This window comes from Erpetoichthys calabaricus, chromosome 18 (genome assembly GCF_900747795.2).
Source record: "Erpetoichthys calabaricus chromosome 18, fErpCal1.3, whole genome shotgun sequence".
Lineage (NCBI taxonomy): Eukaryota > Metazoa > Chordata > Cladistia > Polypteriformes > Polypteridae > Erpetoichthys > Erpetoichthys calabaricus.
The window spans coordinates 64,358,325-64,378,145 of NC_041411.2; the positions used below are offsets into that span (position 1 = coordinate 64,358,325).

The window sequence follows — 19,821 nt, forward strand, 5'->3', positions numbered from 1 at the left end:
CATCTACGGAAGCCGAGAGAGGACGTGCAATATCGTTATTTTTTTAAATTGTTTCCTCAAATTAACAGACTAATTTTATTGAGATCTCAAGAAAACGAACTTTGTTTTCACGAGATAACTGAATAATTTTATCGAGATCTCGATAAAACAAAATATCTTGTTTTCTCGAAATTATAAAATAATTGGATCTAACGTGTAATGTTTAGCTTATTGAAGTCACGTCCTGTTTGAAATGGCAGAAGAGCAGAACTGTATTGATCAGCACGTCACATTTTTGTTCAATCAAGGGCTGACGCGGGCTGAAATATGTTTATGCCTTAGTTTAGGAAATAATAACGTTAGTGTCCGTCATTTAAGAAGACGGTTAGCAAGGCTTCAGCTGTATAGGCGTCGCAATCTAAGCGAGCCTGATACCAGGAGCGAAGGTTAATTTTATCGCAATCTCGAGAAAACGAAAGTTATTCGGTTATCTCAAGAAAACAAATTTTCGTTTTCTCGACATCTCGATAAAATTAGTCTGTTATCTCGAGGAGACAATTTAAAACAATAAAGATATTGCACATCCTCTCTCGGCTTCCATAGACATCATGCCACATTTACATTTTGTACTCCATTGTATAAAGTACATAAATGTAAATGCAATTTTCACATGTGGAAAAGGTAGGTCCACCCCTAAACATTTATCACAACCTCAAAGACCTCAAATTAGAATTAGGTGCACCAGATTAGGTGTAAATGATTCATTCGAGAGAATCTGGGAGAAGCCATTTAGTTTGGTTTGCTCTTTTGTTGGTGAAGTGTGTGTCATCCAAATTATTCTCTTTGGCCTGCAGAAAGAAGGTTATGGATGCCTATAGGTCTGGGAAGGGATTTAAAATGATCTGAAAACAATTAGAAATCAGCCATTCAAGTGTCTAGCAGATAATCTTCAAGTGAAGAAAATCTCAAATAAATGAAACGTACCTCCTCAGCATGTTTAACCCAAGGTCAGAATGCAAGATGCTGAAAGGAGACTCTAAGAACCCCAGAATTTCATTGTGGGGTCTACAGGTAGCTCTTGCCACTGTTGATGTCAAAGTGTACGAGTCTACCATTAGAAAGAAGCTGCATATGTTACACCTAAATGGGAGGTGTGACAGGAAGAATCTTTTGCTGTCCAGAAAGAACGTCAAGGCAAGATTAAATTTTGTTCATGAACACACAACAACATTTATTTCTATTGTACATTTTCATACAAATGATGTAGCTCAAAGTGCTTTACAAGATGTAGAAAGTAAAATATAAAAATAAAATCAACAAAGAATAAAGTAAGGTCTGATGGCCAGGGAGGACAGAAAAAAAAAAACAACTCCAGAGGGCTGGAGAAAAAAAAATCTGCAGGGGTCCCACGGCCACAAGACCACCCAGCCCCCTCTGTGCATTCTGCCTAACATAAATGATCTCAATCAGTCCTCATGGCTTTCAGGCTTCATGTAGAAGAATTAGATGATGATGGTCATGTGTACATCTGGCCTTCAGTCCATTAATGTAGGGACTGTATGGGCCTTGATCAGGTGGTGGTGGCGCAGATCAAGGTAAATACAGAGTTATTTGTCCACGGTACCAGAAGACATGTTTGTTGAAAACCAAAAACAGCATTTGACCAGAAGAAACTGATTCCAAGCCTGGTGGTGTGAATTTTTTTCATTTGGGGCTACTTTGCGACATCAGGGCCTGGGCGGTTCACTATCATTCGTTTTGTGATGTCCATAGGTAGCGCAGTAGGTAGCGCTGTTGCCTCACAGTTAGGAGACCTGGGTTCGCTTCCTGGGTCCTCCCTGTGTGGAGTTTGCATGTTCTCCCCGTGTCTGCGTGGGTTTCCTCCGGGCGCTCCGGTTTCCTCCCACAGTCCAAAGACATGCAGGTTAGGTGGATTGGCGATCCTAAATTGGCCCTAGTGTGTGCTTGGTGTGTGGGTGTGTTTGTGTGTGTCCTGCGGTGGGTTGGCACCCTGCCCAGGATTGTTTCCTGCCTTGTGCCCTGTGTTGGCTGGGATTGGCTCCAGCAGACCCCCGTGACCCTGTGTTCGGATTCAGCGGGTTGGAAAATGGATGGATGGATGGACTTGAAAATAATGTGAGACCATCCATCAGAAGATTGAACCTCAGTTGAAAGTGAACCTTGGGATATAACAATAACTTTAAACATTTCAGGAAATCCATCAAGAATTACTGAAAAAAAAGAAATGCAGGGATTTGGAATGGCCATGTCGAAACGCGGATCTGAATCCCAACGTGATGCTGTAGGGGGATTTGAAACACACAAGGCACTCTTCACACATCACACAGCTGAAAGAAATCTGCTTCAAGGAATTTAAAAAACTTTCTCCCAGTGGATGTCGGAGACAGCAGATGGATATAGGAAATGTCTAATTGAGGGGGCAGCACCAGGTATTAGCACCAAAGGGGAGGGGGGTTACTTGTTCTGCAGACAGAAGTAGCAGATCTGTTAATTTTTCATGGAATAAATTACTCCAAAGTCAATTTTTCATTGTTTATTTGTCAATTTCATCACCTTGATTGAAAGACATTCTTTAAATGAAGATCAAATCGTGATATTTCCACATAACATTCAAAAAGAAACAACATTTCATGGGGTGTACTCAGTTTCTCACATGACTGTATTGTGTGTAATTTGTGATGAGCTGAATAGTTCAACACTTACATTATATATACTCCAATGTACGCGCTACGCAGAGGTATTTAAAACGCTAATGTTTTATAGTGAAACTTTTACACTCTATCAAGCATAATAGAATACACATCACGCCTCCACTATAGCAAAAAGAATTGCTAATTGTTTGATGTTCTGTAAATATTCGCAGTGTTTTATAAGTGTATGTCATTATCTTTAAATGATGAGAATGAAAAATGAATTCTTTATTTTTGAACAATGACAGGTCAGATGGAAATCAGATTAAAAAGAACTTTCCAGCACTGTTACCGAACTCCTCAGCTACAATGCAGTGTTTCTTAGGAGCCAACTTCATCTCCACATCATCTGAAGGTTCGGCTGGGATTTCGTAAGGTATGGACTGCTGGTAATGGCTATGAAACAGCTCTCTGCGTCTTTACACTCGAGATTCTGTTCTGCAAAATAATACATCATATTGTGGCTCGTATGACAAGCAGCTTTGAAGGAAACTTTAATTGGTATTATTTATACCCCCCAAATTCTCTCTGTTTTTGTTCTGAGAATGATTATTATTGGATGAGTGAGAGTTGTGACTACAATAAAAAATAATGTTTGCGAGGAAGATGGTCTAGTTATTCACTAAATATAATTAGCTATCCATCCATTTTCAGCCCACTCATCGTGGTGAAAGTGATGACAGGAGAATTTGTTTATTTTCAACTCTCCAGCTATAGTTTTATCAAACTGCCAGCAGGTAAAATACAACCCACTGCCAAATGCCCATGAACCTGACCCATGACATGTGTAAGAGACTTTGGCATGGATCTGGAAAAACACTGGGACAAGGCACGATGTAATGGAAAAAGCAAAAGTTAGTAAACCAGAACAAAGAATTTCATAAACCTGAATGTAAACTAAAACCAGCAAAAAGTCAGAAACATGAAATGCCAGTTAACAAGACGAACAGTATGATTTAAGCTTTCAAAAAAACATAGATAAGCAAATAAAAGGGACAATGATTATCTTGTTTAGAGACGCACTCAGTTGTCACAGGGCTTCATGTATGTGATATGCTGCATTCCTGTGTGTGCAATGTCAGAGCTGTAACATACTACTTTTCAAAAGGGCCTGTGGCTTATAAAGACCGCCACTTCTAGAGATACCCAGTTTACCTGTAATTCTTCAAGTCAAAGTTATTTCTGCACAATCATGGTATACAGTTAGGTCCATAAATATTTGGACAGAGACAACGTTTTTCTAATTTTGGTTCTGTACATTACCACAATGAATTTTAAATGAAACAACTCCGATGCAGTTGAAGTGCAGACTTTCAGCTTGAATTCAGTGGGGTGAACAAAACGATTGCATAAAAATGTGAGGCAACTAAAGCATTTTTTGAACACAATCCCTTCATTTCAGGGGCTCAAAAGTAATTGGACAAATTAAACAACTGGAAATAAAATGTTCATTTCTAATACTTGGTTGAAAACCCTTTGCTGGCAATGACAGCCTGAAGTCTTGAACTCCTGGACATCACCAGATGTTGGGTTTCCTCCTTTTTAATGCTCTGCCAGGCCTTTACTGCAGCGGCTTTCAGTTGCTGTTTGTGGGCCTTTCTGTCTGAAGTTTAGTCTTCAACAAGTGAAATTCCTGCTCAGTTGGGTTAAGATCAGGTGACTGACTTGGCCATTCAAGAATTTTCCACTTCTTTGCTTTAATAAACTCCTGGGTTGCTTTGGCTGTATGTTTTGGGTCATTGTCCATCTATATCATGAAACGCCGCCCAATCAATTTGACTGCATTTGTCTGGATTTGAGCAGACAGTATGTCTCTGAACACCTCAGAATTCATTCAGCTGCTTCTGTCCTGTGTCACATCATCAATAAACACTAGTGTCCCAGTGCCACTGGCAGCCATGCATGCCCAAGCCATCACACTGCCTCCACCGTGTTTTACAGATGATGTGGTATGCTTTGGATAATGAGCTGTTCCACGCCTTCTCCATACTTTTTTCTTGCCATCATTCTGGTAGAGGTTGATCTTGGTTTCATCTGTCCAAAGAATGTTTTTCCAGAACTGTGCTGGCTTTTTTAGATGTTTTTTAGCAAAGTCCAATCTAGCCTTTCTATTCTTGAGGTTTATGAGTGGCTTGCACCTTGAAGTGCACCCTCTGTATTTACTTTTATGCAGTCTTCTCTTTATGGTAGACTTGGATATCGATACGCCTACCCCCTGGAGAGTGTTGTTCACTTGGTTGGCTGTTGTGAAGGGGTTTCTCTTCACCATGGAAATGATTCTGCCATCATCCACCACTGTTGTCTTCCGTGGACGTCCAGGTCTTTTTGCGTTGCTGAGTTCACCAGTGCTTGCTTTCTTTCTCAGGATGTACCAAACTGTAGATTTTGCCACTCGTAATATTGTAGCAATTTCTCAGATGAGTTTTTTCTGTTTTCGCAGCTTAAGGATGGCTTCTTTCACCTGCATGGAGAGCTCCTTTGACCGCATGTTGTCTGTTCACAGCAAAATCTTCCACATGCAAGCACCACACCTCAAATCAACTCCAGGCCTTTTATCTGCTTAATTGATAAGGACATAACGACGGACTTGCCCACACCTGCCCATGAAATAGCCTTTGAGTCAATTGTTCAATTACTTTTGAGCCCCTGAAATGAAGGGATTGTGTTCAAAAAATGCTTTAGTTGCCTCACATTTTTATGCAATCGTTTTGTTCACCCCACTGAATTAAAGCTGAAAGTCTGCACTTCAACTGCATCTGAGTTGTTTCATTTAAAATTCATTGTGGTAATGTACAGAACCAAAATTAGAAAAAAGTTGTCTCTGTCCAAATATTTATGGACCTAACTGTATATTCATTTGCCACATACAGTAAAACTGTGTTCTAAAGTGAAGAGTTGTTTTATTAATTTGAAAAAATCTTGTCTGTTCTTGCAGCTTACAATGGAGTTGAAGGGTAAATGGGTCCATAGGTGAATCAAAAAGCCTTACAACTTAACAAATATATCCACTTTGAAGCAGCAAATTTTCAATCCAAGAAAATATTCCTTCAATATTTTTGAGGTATCCCTATGATAACAAAAAAAAAAAAAAGAACTAGAAATAATTATTTTATCACAGATTCTTGGAACTATTTTTCTTGAGGTAAGAATACTTTTCCTGTTTGCTTATCTGCTCAGAGCTAACGCTGTGGGTGAAGATTAGACTTAAATAAGTAATTTGAATGATTTGATAATGTGCATATTCAGCACTTACAAAAACCAAAGCTTTTACAGTTTCTATCGACTTCCTTGTGGTAATTACGATACCTTAAAGTTGTGGCTTGAAGTGCAAAATTTAGATGTGAACACTTGAATGGATGACCTACTGAAAGCAGACCTGGGAATTTGTATTGCCGTTTTCTCCGGGGACAACAACTTGCGGCAAAAGAGGAAAAGAAAATGCTTTTCTGATCACCAATTATTGAAGTCCAGTGCAATTCCAAATATTTGTTGAAATTATATTATATATAATGTAGGAGTGCTATTGCGGCAAGAACTCCATTTCCCAGCAGTCCCAAAGGGGATCGTCCTCATTGGATGACTGAAGTGGGAGCAGGGGCTGCTGGGGAAGAGAAAGGCCAGTGGGAAAGTTGAAAAGGGGGGCGGCAGAACAACGAGATAGCTGTGTTTTGTGTAACCTGGCCAAAGTGTCTACTAAAAAGTCACTTGTGCCCTGGATCATTTCCGGTTAGGATGAATGGACTGTCTCGTGCCTGCCTGTCGTGTGTATAGTGGTGGATTAGTCGTCGTGCGTCTTCAAAAGGAGCGCTCCTTCAAATCTTACCACTCGCCGCTCAGGTCTACCGGTAGCACTGTTTCATTCATTTTTTATGGAAGCTGTTCACAGGATTGTCATTTTTACACCAAACCATTTCATCCACTTTTGCCGCATTGGACTGTATAAGGGCTAGGGATGGGAATTGATAAGATTTTCATGATTCCGATTCCATTTTCGATTCTGTTTAACAATTCGATTCTTTATCGATTCTCCTATCGATTCTTATTTTTAAAAAAGGAGAACACACAGGTTGATTAGCTTAGAACTTTATTTTATATCTTATCTTTGAACAAGATAGAAATTTAGGAGTAGCATGACCTTACAAACCCAACAGTGAGATCTTAAGAGATCCACAGCCTACAGCTCATTTAAGGGGGGCCACGGGATCCCCATAAAAAAATTTGTAAATGTAAAATAATAATAAAATAAATATTCTTCTGTAGCAATAACAAAGTATAACAAATTATTCTGTGGCAATTACACAAGAATGTCCAGTAACATTTACACTCTCCTTTTTAAAAGTATATATGAGCTGAGCACTCAAAAATAAAACTACATCAGCCAGCAACAAATACAATCAACTCAAGTCCAATGGAACTGTGCACAGTGCAATTCTGCAACCATCAGCTATGGAGAATTAACAATTCTTTTGCAGAAATATAAGCATATCTGCTTTTTCAGGAAGGAAATTTTACTTTTCCCCGCCTCTGTGAAAGGAGAAGCTACCGGTAGACTGCAGCGAGAACTGCCAGCATCTGAGCCAGCCAGACTCTGTCTGTCTCTCTCGTCATGGTCATCTAAATGCAATGCACAGTAATAGCAGGTTTTGCAATAAGGCAAATCGCGCTAACATAATATGCAATGTTAGTTGATTAGTTACCTCCTGTATTAACGGGAGAGGACATGCAAATGTTACCGCTGCTGCTGGGGTGAGATTCACTAGTCCGGAGCGGATCAAAAACACGACATTCATTTAAGGTTATCGCGTGTTTTGTGAGCAAATGCTTTTGCATATTCGTAGCGTTTCCTCCCTTTGATGAAATATCTACTTTGCAAGTATTGCAAGTTGCCCTGTTGTCATCCTTTCTCGTAAAGTATAACCAAACTTTTGAGCGTTTGTGCCGCTTAGGCGCCATGTTTCCTGCTGGGTAAATGACGCTACGCAACGTGGTGACATCATTCGAGGCGACTGGAATCGATAGGGGAATCGTTTGCAAAAATGACAAACAATTCCAAGGAATTGAAACAGTGGGAACCGGTTCTCAACAAGAACCAGTTTTCGATTCCCATCCCTAATAATGGCATTGTCGTGGTTTATTGCGGTGTTAAAATTTTATTGCCATAGGGGAAAGGGATGTTTGTTGTTGTTTGTATTGAATTTTCCATTTAATATATTAGTTCTTCATTTGTTTGTTCCATGTCTCTGCCTGTGAGTGTGCGAGTCGAGCCAAGGCTGGGTGTGTTTCTGGAATCCCCACTGAAAAAATAAGTAAATTCCAATTCTATCGACGGTGTGAATCTGTATACATACATACATACATACATACAAGGCAGCTAAAGGGCCTGAATAAGAGTAATTCCATGCCAGACCAGGGTGTGGCAGAGTGCACTCACTCTTTCTCTCACTTCTCTGCAAACCAGTTACGGGAAATTCTGCCTAGCTCCGATGACGCCACTTCCGTTTATGACCCCACTGATGATGTCACTTCCGGTTCCAGCCCTACTGATAATGTCACTTCCTCCACTCTACCTTGAAGCCGCCATCTTTGTGCTATCAAGTCACACATCTGTGTATTGAAAATATCCATTTTACAGCCAGGAATAATATACAGGCGGCTGCCCCAAACCTATTTGTGGCTCTTTTTGTCGTGATTATGACACACACACACACTAATATTATATATATATATATATATATAGGGAGGGATTCGGCAAAATGAGGTCCAAAAGCCAGTTTTCTTTTAAAATGGCTGGATTTCACATTTTGTTCACTTTTTAAATAAATTTTTAAAGTGAAATGGATACACCATTTTTCAATATTTGTACATTAATATCCGATAATATTCTTGTCTTGACAAACCGATGTCTTTGGTACATTTAAGCCTTTTTTTCATGTTTGGACATTGGTTTCCTTGTTCATAGTTGACTGCAAGAACAGACAATGTGTTTAATACAAAATAATAAAATGCTTCATATTAGAACACAATTTAGTGTGTAATATAAATATATGCAATGGTTGTAAAGAAAAATTTTGACTTGAAAAATAGACTTATCTTTTAAACAGCACAGGACACTGATTTATGTGAGTGATGGTGAGAAACCATCCTTAGGAGGCAATCTATCTAAAACCAAAAACATCTTTTCTTTAGTCTAATTACTTTTCATCAGCTGATCAGTGATATTTTCTTTGCCAAACCTAAAAGGAAAACTGAAAAATGTACAAACTACAAATGGACAGACTCCATATTAAAAAATATTTAAACACAGGATTTTTGAGAAGCATTCCATGTTTTAAAGGTTATGATACATACTTCAAATGCAATAATGATTGATGAGTGTCTATGATATTTTGATTTGTGCCTTGCTTTTTTTTTTTTTTGTTCTGCCGACTTATTCTCTGGAGAAAAGGTACATTATTTGCTCAACATGCTTCATAAATCAGTTAGTTTTCAGACACACTTGACTGATTTTATGTTTGTGGGAAATTGGAGCCCATAATGTCAGCCACTGGCTCAAAGTGTGGACCTTACTCATGCCGTTTCTCTGGCTTGGAAACATGCGATGCAGTATTCCAAAAAAGCTACCAGCTAGAAGATGAATCCAAATGGAATGGCCTTATTTTGAGATAATGCAAACAGGTTTGTAACGGCCGACCCCTTACCCAGCCGGCAGCTACACCTCCAAGACCTGTGGCCTGGATAATTTACTGAGTTTGAATCGAACTGTCAAGCCGTACCTCTAACAAATTAAACTTTTCCCCACAATCGACGGTGTAAATATAAGCACAACAGAAAAGCAGATATATAAAATTAAACTGATTCAATTTTATTAAATGAAATAAGACAAATGCAAAATAGAAATAAATATAAATATCCCTCCACCACAGCAACAACGAGACACCACCACATATAAATACAACAAACCCTCCCTTGCCCCTGTAACACATAACACACAACGAATAACAACAATGAATGATATACGGAATGTCTGATCGTGAATTAGAGTCCAGTTGTAAAAACTGTCCTGAATACGGATGACTGAACTAGAGAAAAGTGAGTTGTTTAATTTTCCCAGCAATTGGAGCAACCTCACTGTGATTCCTCGGTGTGTGGTGGATGACGATCCAACCCCAGGGTCTCTGCAGATGAGGGATGGAAGACAGTCCGGCGGAATGAAAAACAAACTATTGTAAAAGCGCGATGTGAAAAAACAGCAGGTAAGTTGATCCGTGGTTGTGAATAAATGGTCTCCTTCTTTCTCCTCTCCTTTCTCCTTTGGCTATTCCCTCCTGATTGCTTAAATAGTCCTGTGACGGATGTAATTAATTGATTGAGAACAGGTGTTTTCCAGGTTTGGGGCTGCAGTCTCCTTCCATCATCCGTCCCTGGCATTCACTGACACACACATAAACAGCAAACGGGATGATGGAAACAAGGCGCACGTAGTACTAACATTTGACAGCACTATAACTATGTAGCCCCTCTACAGGTTAATTAACACTAGAGCTAGTTAGTTAATCAATATTCTCTGAGACTGACCCCTGAATAACCAACCCACCAGGGAAGGCACTTTATAAAAACTGTAGACCACGGGTGTCGAACTCTGGGCCTGGAGGACCGCAGTGGCTGCAGGTTTTCATTCTAACCCTTTTCCTAATCACTGACCAGTTTTCACTGCTAATTAACTTGTTTTTCTTTCATTTTAATAGCCCTGTTTTTAAGGATTCAGTCCTGTGAATTGATTCACTTCTTCATTAAATGGCAGCCAAGCAGAAATGAAATGTGAAACGAGCGAACAGATGACCAGCTAAACTGGGGCTTCAAACTCCTGCCACTTTCACTCCAACCACTTCCTTAATGAGAAGCCAATTCTTGCTGTTAATTAAACCAATTACTTAATTCCATGGCTTGTTGAAGAGGCAATGTGGGTCCCCCTTCCCATGGGCTCACCACCTATGGGAGGGGCCAAGGAGGTCGGGTGCAGTGTGAGTTGGGTGGTGGCCGAAGGCGGGGACCTTGGCGGTCTGATCCTCGGCTACAGAAGCTGGCTCTTGGGACGTGGAATGTCACCTCTCTGAAGGGGAAGGAGCCTGAGCTAGTGCGCGAAGTTGAGAGTTTCCGGCTAGATATAGTCGGACTCACCTCGACGCACAGCTTGGACTCTGGAACCAATCTCCTTGAGAGGGGCTGGACTCTGTACCATTCTGGAGTTGCCCCCGGTGAGAGGCGCTGAGCGGGTGTGGGTATACTTATTGCCCCCCTACTTGGAGCCAGTACATTGGGGTTTACCCCGGTGGACAAGAGGGTAGCCTCCCTTCGCCTTCGGGTGGGAGGACGGGTCCTAACTGTTGTTTGTGCGTATGCACCAAACAGCAGTTCGGAGTACCCACCCTTTTTGGAGTCCCTGGAGGGGGTGCTAGATGGCATACCATCTGGGGACTCCCTCGTTCTGCTGGGAGACTTCAATGCTCACGTGGGTGAGCATTGCAGTGTCAACACTGTATATGGTGGGGATGGTGCGCTGCTGACCTCGACTCGGGACGTTGTGGGTCGGTGGGGGGAGTACTTCGAAGACCTCCTCAATCCCATTAACATGTCTTCCAATGAGGAAGCAGAGCCTGGGGACTCAGGGGTGGGCTCCCCCATCTCTGGGACTGAGGTCACCGAGGTGGTCAAAAAACTCCTTGGTGGCAGGGCCCCGGGGGTGGATGAGATACGCCCGGAGTTCCTCAAGGCTCTGGATGTTGTAGGACTGTCTTGGCTGACACGTCTCTGCAACATCGCATGGACATCAGGGACAGTGCCTCTGGATTGGCAGACCGGGGTGGTGGTCCCCCTCTTTAAGAAGGGGGATCGGAGGGTGTGTTCCAACTACAGAGGGATCACACTCCTCAGCCTCCCTGGAAAAGTCTATTCAGGGGTCCTGGAGAGGAGGGTCCGTCGGATAGTCGAGCCTCGGATTCAGGAGGAACAGTGTCGTTTTCGTCCTGGTCGCGGAACTGTGGACCAGCTCTGTACCCTTAGCAGGGTCCTGGAGGGTGCATGGGAGTTTGCCCAACCAGTCTACATGTGTTTTGTGGACTTGGAAAAGGCATTCGACCGTGTCCCTCGGGGAATCCTGTGGGGGGTACTCCGAGAGTATGGGGTACCAGCCCCCCTGATAAGGGCTGTTCGGTCCCTGTACGATCGTTGCCAGAGCCTGGTCCGCATTGCCGGCAGTAAGTCGAACCCGTTTCCAGTGAGAGTTGGACTCCGCCAGGGCTGCCCTTTGTCACCGATTCTGTTCATAACTTTTATGGACAGAATTTCTAGGCGCAGCCAGGGCGTTGAGGGGGTCTAGTTTGGTGGGCTCAGGATTGGGTCACTGCTTTTTGCAGATGATGTTGTCCTGTTTGCTTCATCAGGCCGTGATCTTCAGCTCTCTCTGGATCGGTTCGCAGCTGAGTGTGAAGCGGCTGGGATGGGAATCAGCACCTCCAAATCCGAGACCATGGTCCTCAGCCGGAAAAGGGTGGAGTGCCCTCTCAGGGTTGGTAGCGAGATCCTGCCCCAAGTGGAGGAGTTCAAGTATCTCGGGGTCTTGTTCACGAGTGAGGGAAGAATGGACCGTGAGATCGACAGGCGGATCGGTGCAGCATCCGCAGTAATGCGGGCGCTGCATCGGTCTGTCGTGGTGAAAAAGGAGCTGAGCCGCAAGGCGAAGCTCTCAATTTACCAGTCGATCTATGTTCCTACCATCACCTATGGTCATGAGCTATGGGTAGTGACCGAAAGAACGAGATCGCGAATACAAGCAGCTGAAATGAGTTTCCTCCGCAGGGTGTCTGGGCTCTCCCTTAAAGATAGGGTGAGAAGCTCAGTCATCCGGGACGGGCTCAGAGTAGAGCCGTTGCTCCTCCGCATCGAGAGGAGTCAGATGAGGTGGCTCGGTCATCTGATCAGGATGCCTCCTGGACGCCACCCTAGTGAGGTGTTCCGGGCACGTCCAACCGGGAGGAGGCCCCGGGGAAGACCCAGGACACGCTGGAGGGACTATGTGTCTCGGCTGGCCTGGGAACGCCTTGGGATTGTCCCGGAAGAGCTAGAAGAAGTGGCCGGGGAGAGGGAAGTCTGGGCATCTCTGCTCAAGCTGCTGCCCCCGCGACCCGACCTCGGATAAGCGGGAGACAATGGATGGATGGATGGCATGGCTTGTTGCTGCTCTTATTCTGCCACAGCAGACATTTCCCAAACTGTTGATTTTTCTGTTTTTTCTAAGAACACCGTCAAGATGTTTTGGTGACCTCGGAGATCAGCCTTACTGAGACCTTCACCTTTCTTTATTTTCAGACAATGTGGTTAGCTGGTGATGTGACAGCTTGTTTTGTGTCTCATTATTGTTTGGCTCCTCATTAAGGAAAAAGAAAGAACTAAGGGGTCTGAGTCAAGTTAATTAAAACTAAGGCTAAAGAAGTTAATTAGCAGCAAAAACTGGTCACTAATGAAGAAGATGGTTAGAATGAAAACCTGCAGCCACTGCGGTCCTCCAGGACTGGAGTTCGACACCCCTGCTCTAGACCAAGGTGTTCCCAAAACAAGGCGGAACTTTTACTGTCCTGCAATGCACTTAACAAAAGGACCCTTCAATTTAAAACACACTTATGGAGTGCTATACTACGATCGTGGACAACAGGCCAGCCCCTTGTAGGACTTGCTTATTTATTCATTTTAATACATCTGTGATTCAGGCTAAGGTTTAAAATGAATGGGCGAATATTTAAGTTCAGGGACGTGTAAGAATTAACCAGACTCATTTTTTGAATTTCAGCTATGTCAGTAAATTCCTTTGCAGCCATCTTTATAATATGGAAAATAAAGTCTGGGCTCAATTTAGAAATATTCATGAGTGCTGCAGGAATTTTCTTGGTTTTACTGGTAAATTTTAATTAGTCGTCCAAGAACACAAGTAAAAGCATATGCTTTAACTTGGGCCACATTCATTAAAGTTCACTTTTGTTAGAAGGTACTTACAGTTATTGGCGTTAAGTCGATGAGTTTCATGGTGGCATTGCAAATCCTACTCCAGACAAAACACTTTGCTTCCTGATATATCATACACCTGAAGCTTCTGAACAGGGAATGAAATTGTCTTTCTTTCTTGAAATTACAATTGACAGTGCTGGGACTTTATAACTGCATACATATATAATGAAGTTCATCAGGCATCACTGTTATAATCTCATGAAGATGCAATCATATCTTTGAAATACATGCAGGGAAAATGGTAACATTCAGGAGGCAGAGGGGTGGGAGTGACTGGGACTACTGTGTCTGAATAACTTTATTGTATAGGTCTGAAAAGCACACACCTTCAAGGCCCTTGACCCATGCAGATAACAACGTCACTAACTGAGAGTCCTGATCACAGTCAAATTTCTTTTACCCTCTCATTCTCTTCTGCCTGACTTTGCAGCCACTGCACCACTAGGCTCTGCTTGGCCATAAAATGGCCTTGTCCAAGTGGTGATATTTGTCCTACCTGTCGTATTGTAAAGCCAGCCTGGTTCCACCTGTCCAAGACTGGGACCATGTGCTACCCCTTAGTGACCCACTGAACCCATGTCAAAGTAATGCTTGTCTCTGGTGCTTTCTGTTTCTCTAGTTTGCCCTTTAAAGACCTCTTTAAAAGTTTACAGCCTATACTGACCCTTGTCTGTTCCTGTTTACCCACAATAGTGGATACAGATGAATTATGGGTGCCAGTATAAATTGCTCTTTTTCTAAGTGGCCAAGTAATTTTCCTATGATGTGTCACCCTGGTGGTATTTCTACTTGTGAGGGAACTCCATAGCTAATCCTTCATATTATTATGCATAACTATACTGTATTTATCCATCCAGATCCAGAGCCTATTCCATCAGAATCAGGCCGAAGAGAAGAAGCAGCCTTGAATGGAGTGCCAGTCAATCAGAGGGATCAATCATTCTGGTGCAATTATTTATATATGTGCAGTACCTGTAAAAAGGTTTTCACATTCTAGAAGTTTTCACATTTTATTGTTATACAGTAGATTCAGAAAGCATTCAGATCCCTTCACTTTTTATACATTTTGCTATGTTGCCACCGTGTGCTAAAATCATTTAAATTCATTTCTTCCCTAATCAAGCAATACTCAATTACCCAGAACAAAGCAAAAACAGGATTCACAGCTGAAAGACCGTTGGCAGCGATTATGGCCTGGAGTCTTCTTGAGTATGAGGCCATAAGTTTTGGATTGTGGGATTTTCTGCCATTCTTCTCTTAAGATCCTCTCAGGTTTGGATGGAAACCATCAGTGGACAACTAATGGTAGGTCTTTCCAGAAATGTTCAATTGGGTTCAAGTCTGGGATCTGGCTGGGCCACTCAAGGAGTTGTCTCTAAATCACTCCTGTGTTGTCTTTGCTTTGTCTGGTTGGGAGGTGAACCTTCAGCTCCAGATCATTATGGATATCTCTGCACTCTGTTGATTTTTCCCTCATCCCTGGCAAGTCTCTCTTGAAAAACATGATGCTGCCCCTACCATGCTTAACTGTTGGAATGGTATTGCACAGGTGATGAGTGGTGCCTGGTTTCCTCCGGACATAATGCAGACCAGAGAATCTTGTCTCTCATAGTCTGGGAGTCCTTTAGGTGCCTTTTTACAAACTCCAAGTGGGCTTCAATGTGTCTTTTACTGAGGAGAGGCTTCCGTTGGTCCACTCTGCCATAAAACCCATATTGTTGAAGTGTTGCAGTGGTGGAGGCTCTACTGGAAGCTTCACACAGGAGCTTAGCCAGAGTGACGGTCAGGCTTTTGGTCTCTTCTACTGGTTTTGCTTCAACATTAAAGAATCTTTTTTCTGCAGATCAGTGTCAAAAAAACCCAAACTACATCCACTGTGACTCAGTGTTCTATAACAATAAATTGTGAAAACTTCCAAGAGAGTGAATGTTTTTATATGCACTTTAAAAACTAAAAATATACTCAGAATTATGGCATGCAGGCATAATGTATAGCCAAGATTTTGTTAAGTGAATTAATATAAGGGAGGAATAATACAAAGGGAGAACACAAAAGCAGCAAATGAACAGGAAAACAAGAAACCTTCTGGACACAGTCTGTGTGGAGTATCCCAGTTATAACATTTAAGCGTCTTTACCACATTGAAATTCTCTCCTGTTTTTGACTACAATAATTCTGGCTACTAATTTAGTCTGTTTCATGACTTTTTCCCTAAATGATTTAACTTCCAGCAGTACTGTCATTTTTTTTTAACCTGTAGTTTTATTACTTTGCAGTTTTGAGTGGTCTGTAATGCACCTGGCAGTAGAAGGTGCCATACGGAAGGGTCCTTACATTGTAGTCACAGTGCCTTGTAGTTAGCCGGGCCTGTCCTGAAACATACTCAATTGACGTGCTGTACTGCACTGTCATTACAATGTAATTAAAGTCCCATTCTTTGAAATGTTTTGGAAATTCTGAGCTCATTCTATTATTCTGAAATGATAAAAACTGGAACATTGAGCTGTCACCATGGAGACAGAATATTCTTTTTCAACAATCCTGTCCTATTTAGTGTTTATTTCTCCTTTTCAAAAAATGCACTGAAAGAAATTCGATGTGGCACTCGTCCATCTCCTTCTGCGCAGCTTTCTGAAGGCCATCCAGCACTGCTGAAAATAACTGGCTGGCATGACTTAATGCATTAGCTGAATTAGCTGAAGTGCAAGTAGTGATGACATGTAAATATTGAACGTGACATCACACTAGGCAAGGGAATCACACACAAACATATCCACTGACTCAACTGGACAGCAGACATCGTGCAATGTCAGGACACTACTACACAGCTACGACAAAGAAGGACCACCACAGACCCCTAGTGTTTCTCTTTATGAGTAATTCTTTTTCTTTGATCTACTTACCGTAGTAGCAGCAAAATCTATAAAAGCAGAATAGAAATAAAATAATGTTTTAGTGTCTGACCCATGCACACAGAATTGTATTAGATTGTTTAGATAAGTGGCACTTGGCTTTGTTCTGCAGCTCCCCCCCCCCCCCCCCCCCAAAAAAAAATACAGAAATAACTATTTTGACATTCTCATTTCATTGCTATGATTGTGTCCACTTTGGATCAAATCCTACTTCTGCCATCTCACTGTAAACATACAAGCTTTACTAAAGTGCACTTAACCACCCAAAGAACCTTTGCTCACTATAAACGTCTGTAAGAATAATTACAGTTGCTTATTGTTAGTTAGAAATCAGAATGTGCCAGGGGCTTTTCCGACCCCCTTGACATTTCCGCATCAAAGTAGGCTCTGCATGGTCCAGCAATACATTCACCAGCCTTTACATTATAGGAGTGAACTTCTTACGTTTCACTAGTATAGGTGAATGGTTTTAATGTCAATGTTCTACTACATTAGGGGGACCCAAAAATTCATAGAATTATTAAAAAAAAACGATAGTAGGGAGCAGGTTGAGGAGATCCTGGAGATGTGGAGATATGCTCTAGAGAGGAGAGGAATGAAGGTCAGTATGACCAAAACAGTATACATGTGTGTGAATGAGAGGAAGGTCAGTGGAATGGTGAGGATGCAGGGAGTAGAGTTAGCGAAGGTGGATGAGTGTAAATACTTGGGATCAACAGTACAGAGTAATGGGGATTGTGGAAGAGAGGTGAAAAAGAGAGTGCAGGCAGGGTGGAATGGGTGGAGAAGAGTGTCAGGAGTGATTTGTGACAGACGGGTATCAGCAAGAGTGAAAGGGAAGGTCTACAGGACGGTAGTGAGACCAGCTATGTTATATGGGTTGGAGATGGTGGCATTGACCAGAAAGCAGGAAACAGAGCTGGAGGTGGCAGAGTTAAAGATGCTAAGATTTGCATTGGGTGTGACGAGGATGGACAGGATTAGAAATGAGGACATTAGAGGGTCAGCTCAGGTTGGACGGTTGGGAGACAAAGTCAGAGAGGCGAGATTGCGTTGGTTTGGACATGTGCTGAGGAGAGATGCTGGGGATATTGGGAGAAGGATGCTAAGGATAGAGCTGTCAGAGAAGAGAAAAAGAGGAAGGTCTAAGCGAAGGTTTATGGATGTGGTGAGAGAGGACATGCAGGTGATGGGTGTAACAGAACAAGTTGCAGAGGACAGAACGATATGGAAGAAGATTAAAAAAAAAACTTTCTTATTAGGTTACTTTTAATAACATTTCTAATTTGAAAATTGTGGAAAAATTCTTTTGCTGGAAAGTTCCCCCATTTTTGTGTCAACCAATAGCCTGCTGCCTGATGGAGCCGGTGCTGTATGAAGGGTTACCAGGTGTGAAGAAGTCCATTCACAATCTCTGCCCTTTTGTTTCTTTTATGCATTCTTCTGTGCTCTGTAAGACATCAGACATCAGACAGACGAGCTTCTCATCTGCTTGTATTGTCCAAAACACCCATGTTCCTTATCCTTCAGCACTGTTATATGCATTGTACTTCTGGATGAGCAGTCTTTAGTTTTTAGCTCTCATGCACACAAACCCATCCCTAAGACTAAAGACAAAATGAAACCTGTTAGATACTGTTGGGGTGAGTTGTGGAATTGTCGGAGTGAGTCACTGGGCACGTCACATTATGCGACTGGCTTCACAGGAGTGTGCCACCGGCTGTCTTAGACTCATTAAAATTATGTAAATGAAGGCTATAGCTGAAAATCACTGGAACAGATGCCTAATTTGACATAGCCTTAAGTTTAACTTCTTGTTCATGAGCTGTAATGTTACCTCTTTCATCTTATCTGTGTTTGTACCTTGCAATTTAATCCCTGTTTTTCAGCTCAGGATTCCAACCTTCTGTTAATGTGCCTGAAGTATGTCCATGGTTGCTTCTACATTAATAATTAAATTTGTGAATTTCCCCTTGGGATTAATAAAGTATCTATCTATCTATCTATCTATCTATCTATCTATCTATCTATCTATCTATCTATCTATCTATCTATCTATCTATCTATCTATCTATCTATCTATCTATCTATCTATCTATCTATCTATCTATCTATCTATCTATCTATCTATCTATCTATCTAATTTCATTAATACCTATTGACCTGTTTCCTTGTTTTGACTATAGCTACTCACACAGTGGTTACCTGCACTAAAAGTCAGATACAACCTTAAACATAAAAGCTTTTGTAACTTCAAGCAAGCATAGAACTCAAAAAACGCTCCGCTTTGAAAGCATGGTTAACTGCAGATGAGGGAAAAAGTCGTCAATGGCCAGATAACCCCTGTAGTAGAGCTCAATAATGCGGTACTCATATAAAAATTTCAATTGCAGGGGAAGAGAATTGTTCCCCCCTTCCACCTGAGGAATTTCCAGTTTTTCTTGGGCTAAAGGCTCTTCTAAGAAGTTCAGCTGGCTTAGCTGGGTTTAAGATGGATTCCCTACTTGATCTTGACTCATTCCACCCCCTCACAATTGAGAACATTTAAATATTAAGTAGTTCAATGCAAAAGGGCAACCTTAACAGCACAAATTCATTGTAGGTTTGATAGGACAAGACATGATTTGATTAAAGACCACTCCTTGCTACATTTCTGCTGGGTTTAATTTTTTTTTTCCTTTTTGCTTGGATGGCTTTTAAATAAAAATTCTGACAGTGCCTTGTCTTTTTTGGACACATTGCTGTCTGTCAGCTTCAGTTTGCTTCACTTCTTTGTGCTCTATTTAAAAAAAAAGAAAAAGACAATTCATTCACAGCTTTGTCAAACAGCCTTGAAGCTTTCTCCTACACTTGAGTGTAATCACGCTTTTAGTTTCAGGAGCCGTCAGGAGCCTGTGTAAGGTGTTTCTGATCAGCGATATATTGGGATAAGTTTCAAATAATGACGCGGCACCTCGGCTCATTAGCCAGCGACAGTCTGCAAGATGTGAGGAACGAGCTTTCAGTCGTGTCTTCTCAACGTGCAAGGAAAAGACAGCATGGTGAGTACAAATGGAGAGACAAAGGGAACATACAAAAGATGAGGGAGTGGTGGGCAATTTGTGGAAAGCTGGCATCAAACCCACCCCAACCTGTCAGAAGTTAGAAGATTGAGGGGGGGG

At 41.9% G+C, this 19,821-nt stretch overlaps 1 protein-coding gene across 2 annotated transcripts in view; it reads right to left on the reverse strand.

The window, feature by feature from the left end:
* The window catches only part of lhfpl4a (LHFPL tetraspan subfamily member 4a), a 476,207-nt gene that overhangs the window by 35,994 nt on the left and 420,392 nt on the right, over positions 1-19,821 (reverse strand). The window contains exon 3 of one of the 2 annotated variants that reach the window (XM_051921531.1): positions 16,652-16,668. The exons of the other annotated variant lie outside the window; for it this stretch is intronic. Within the exon in view, the coding sequence (XP_051777491.1) occupies positions 16,652-16,668 (17 nt within the window). The remainder of the gene's footprint in view (positions 1-16,651; positions 16,669-19,821) is intronic. 2 annotated transcript variants of the gene reach the window in all.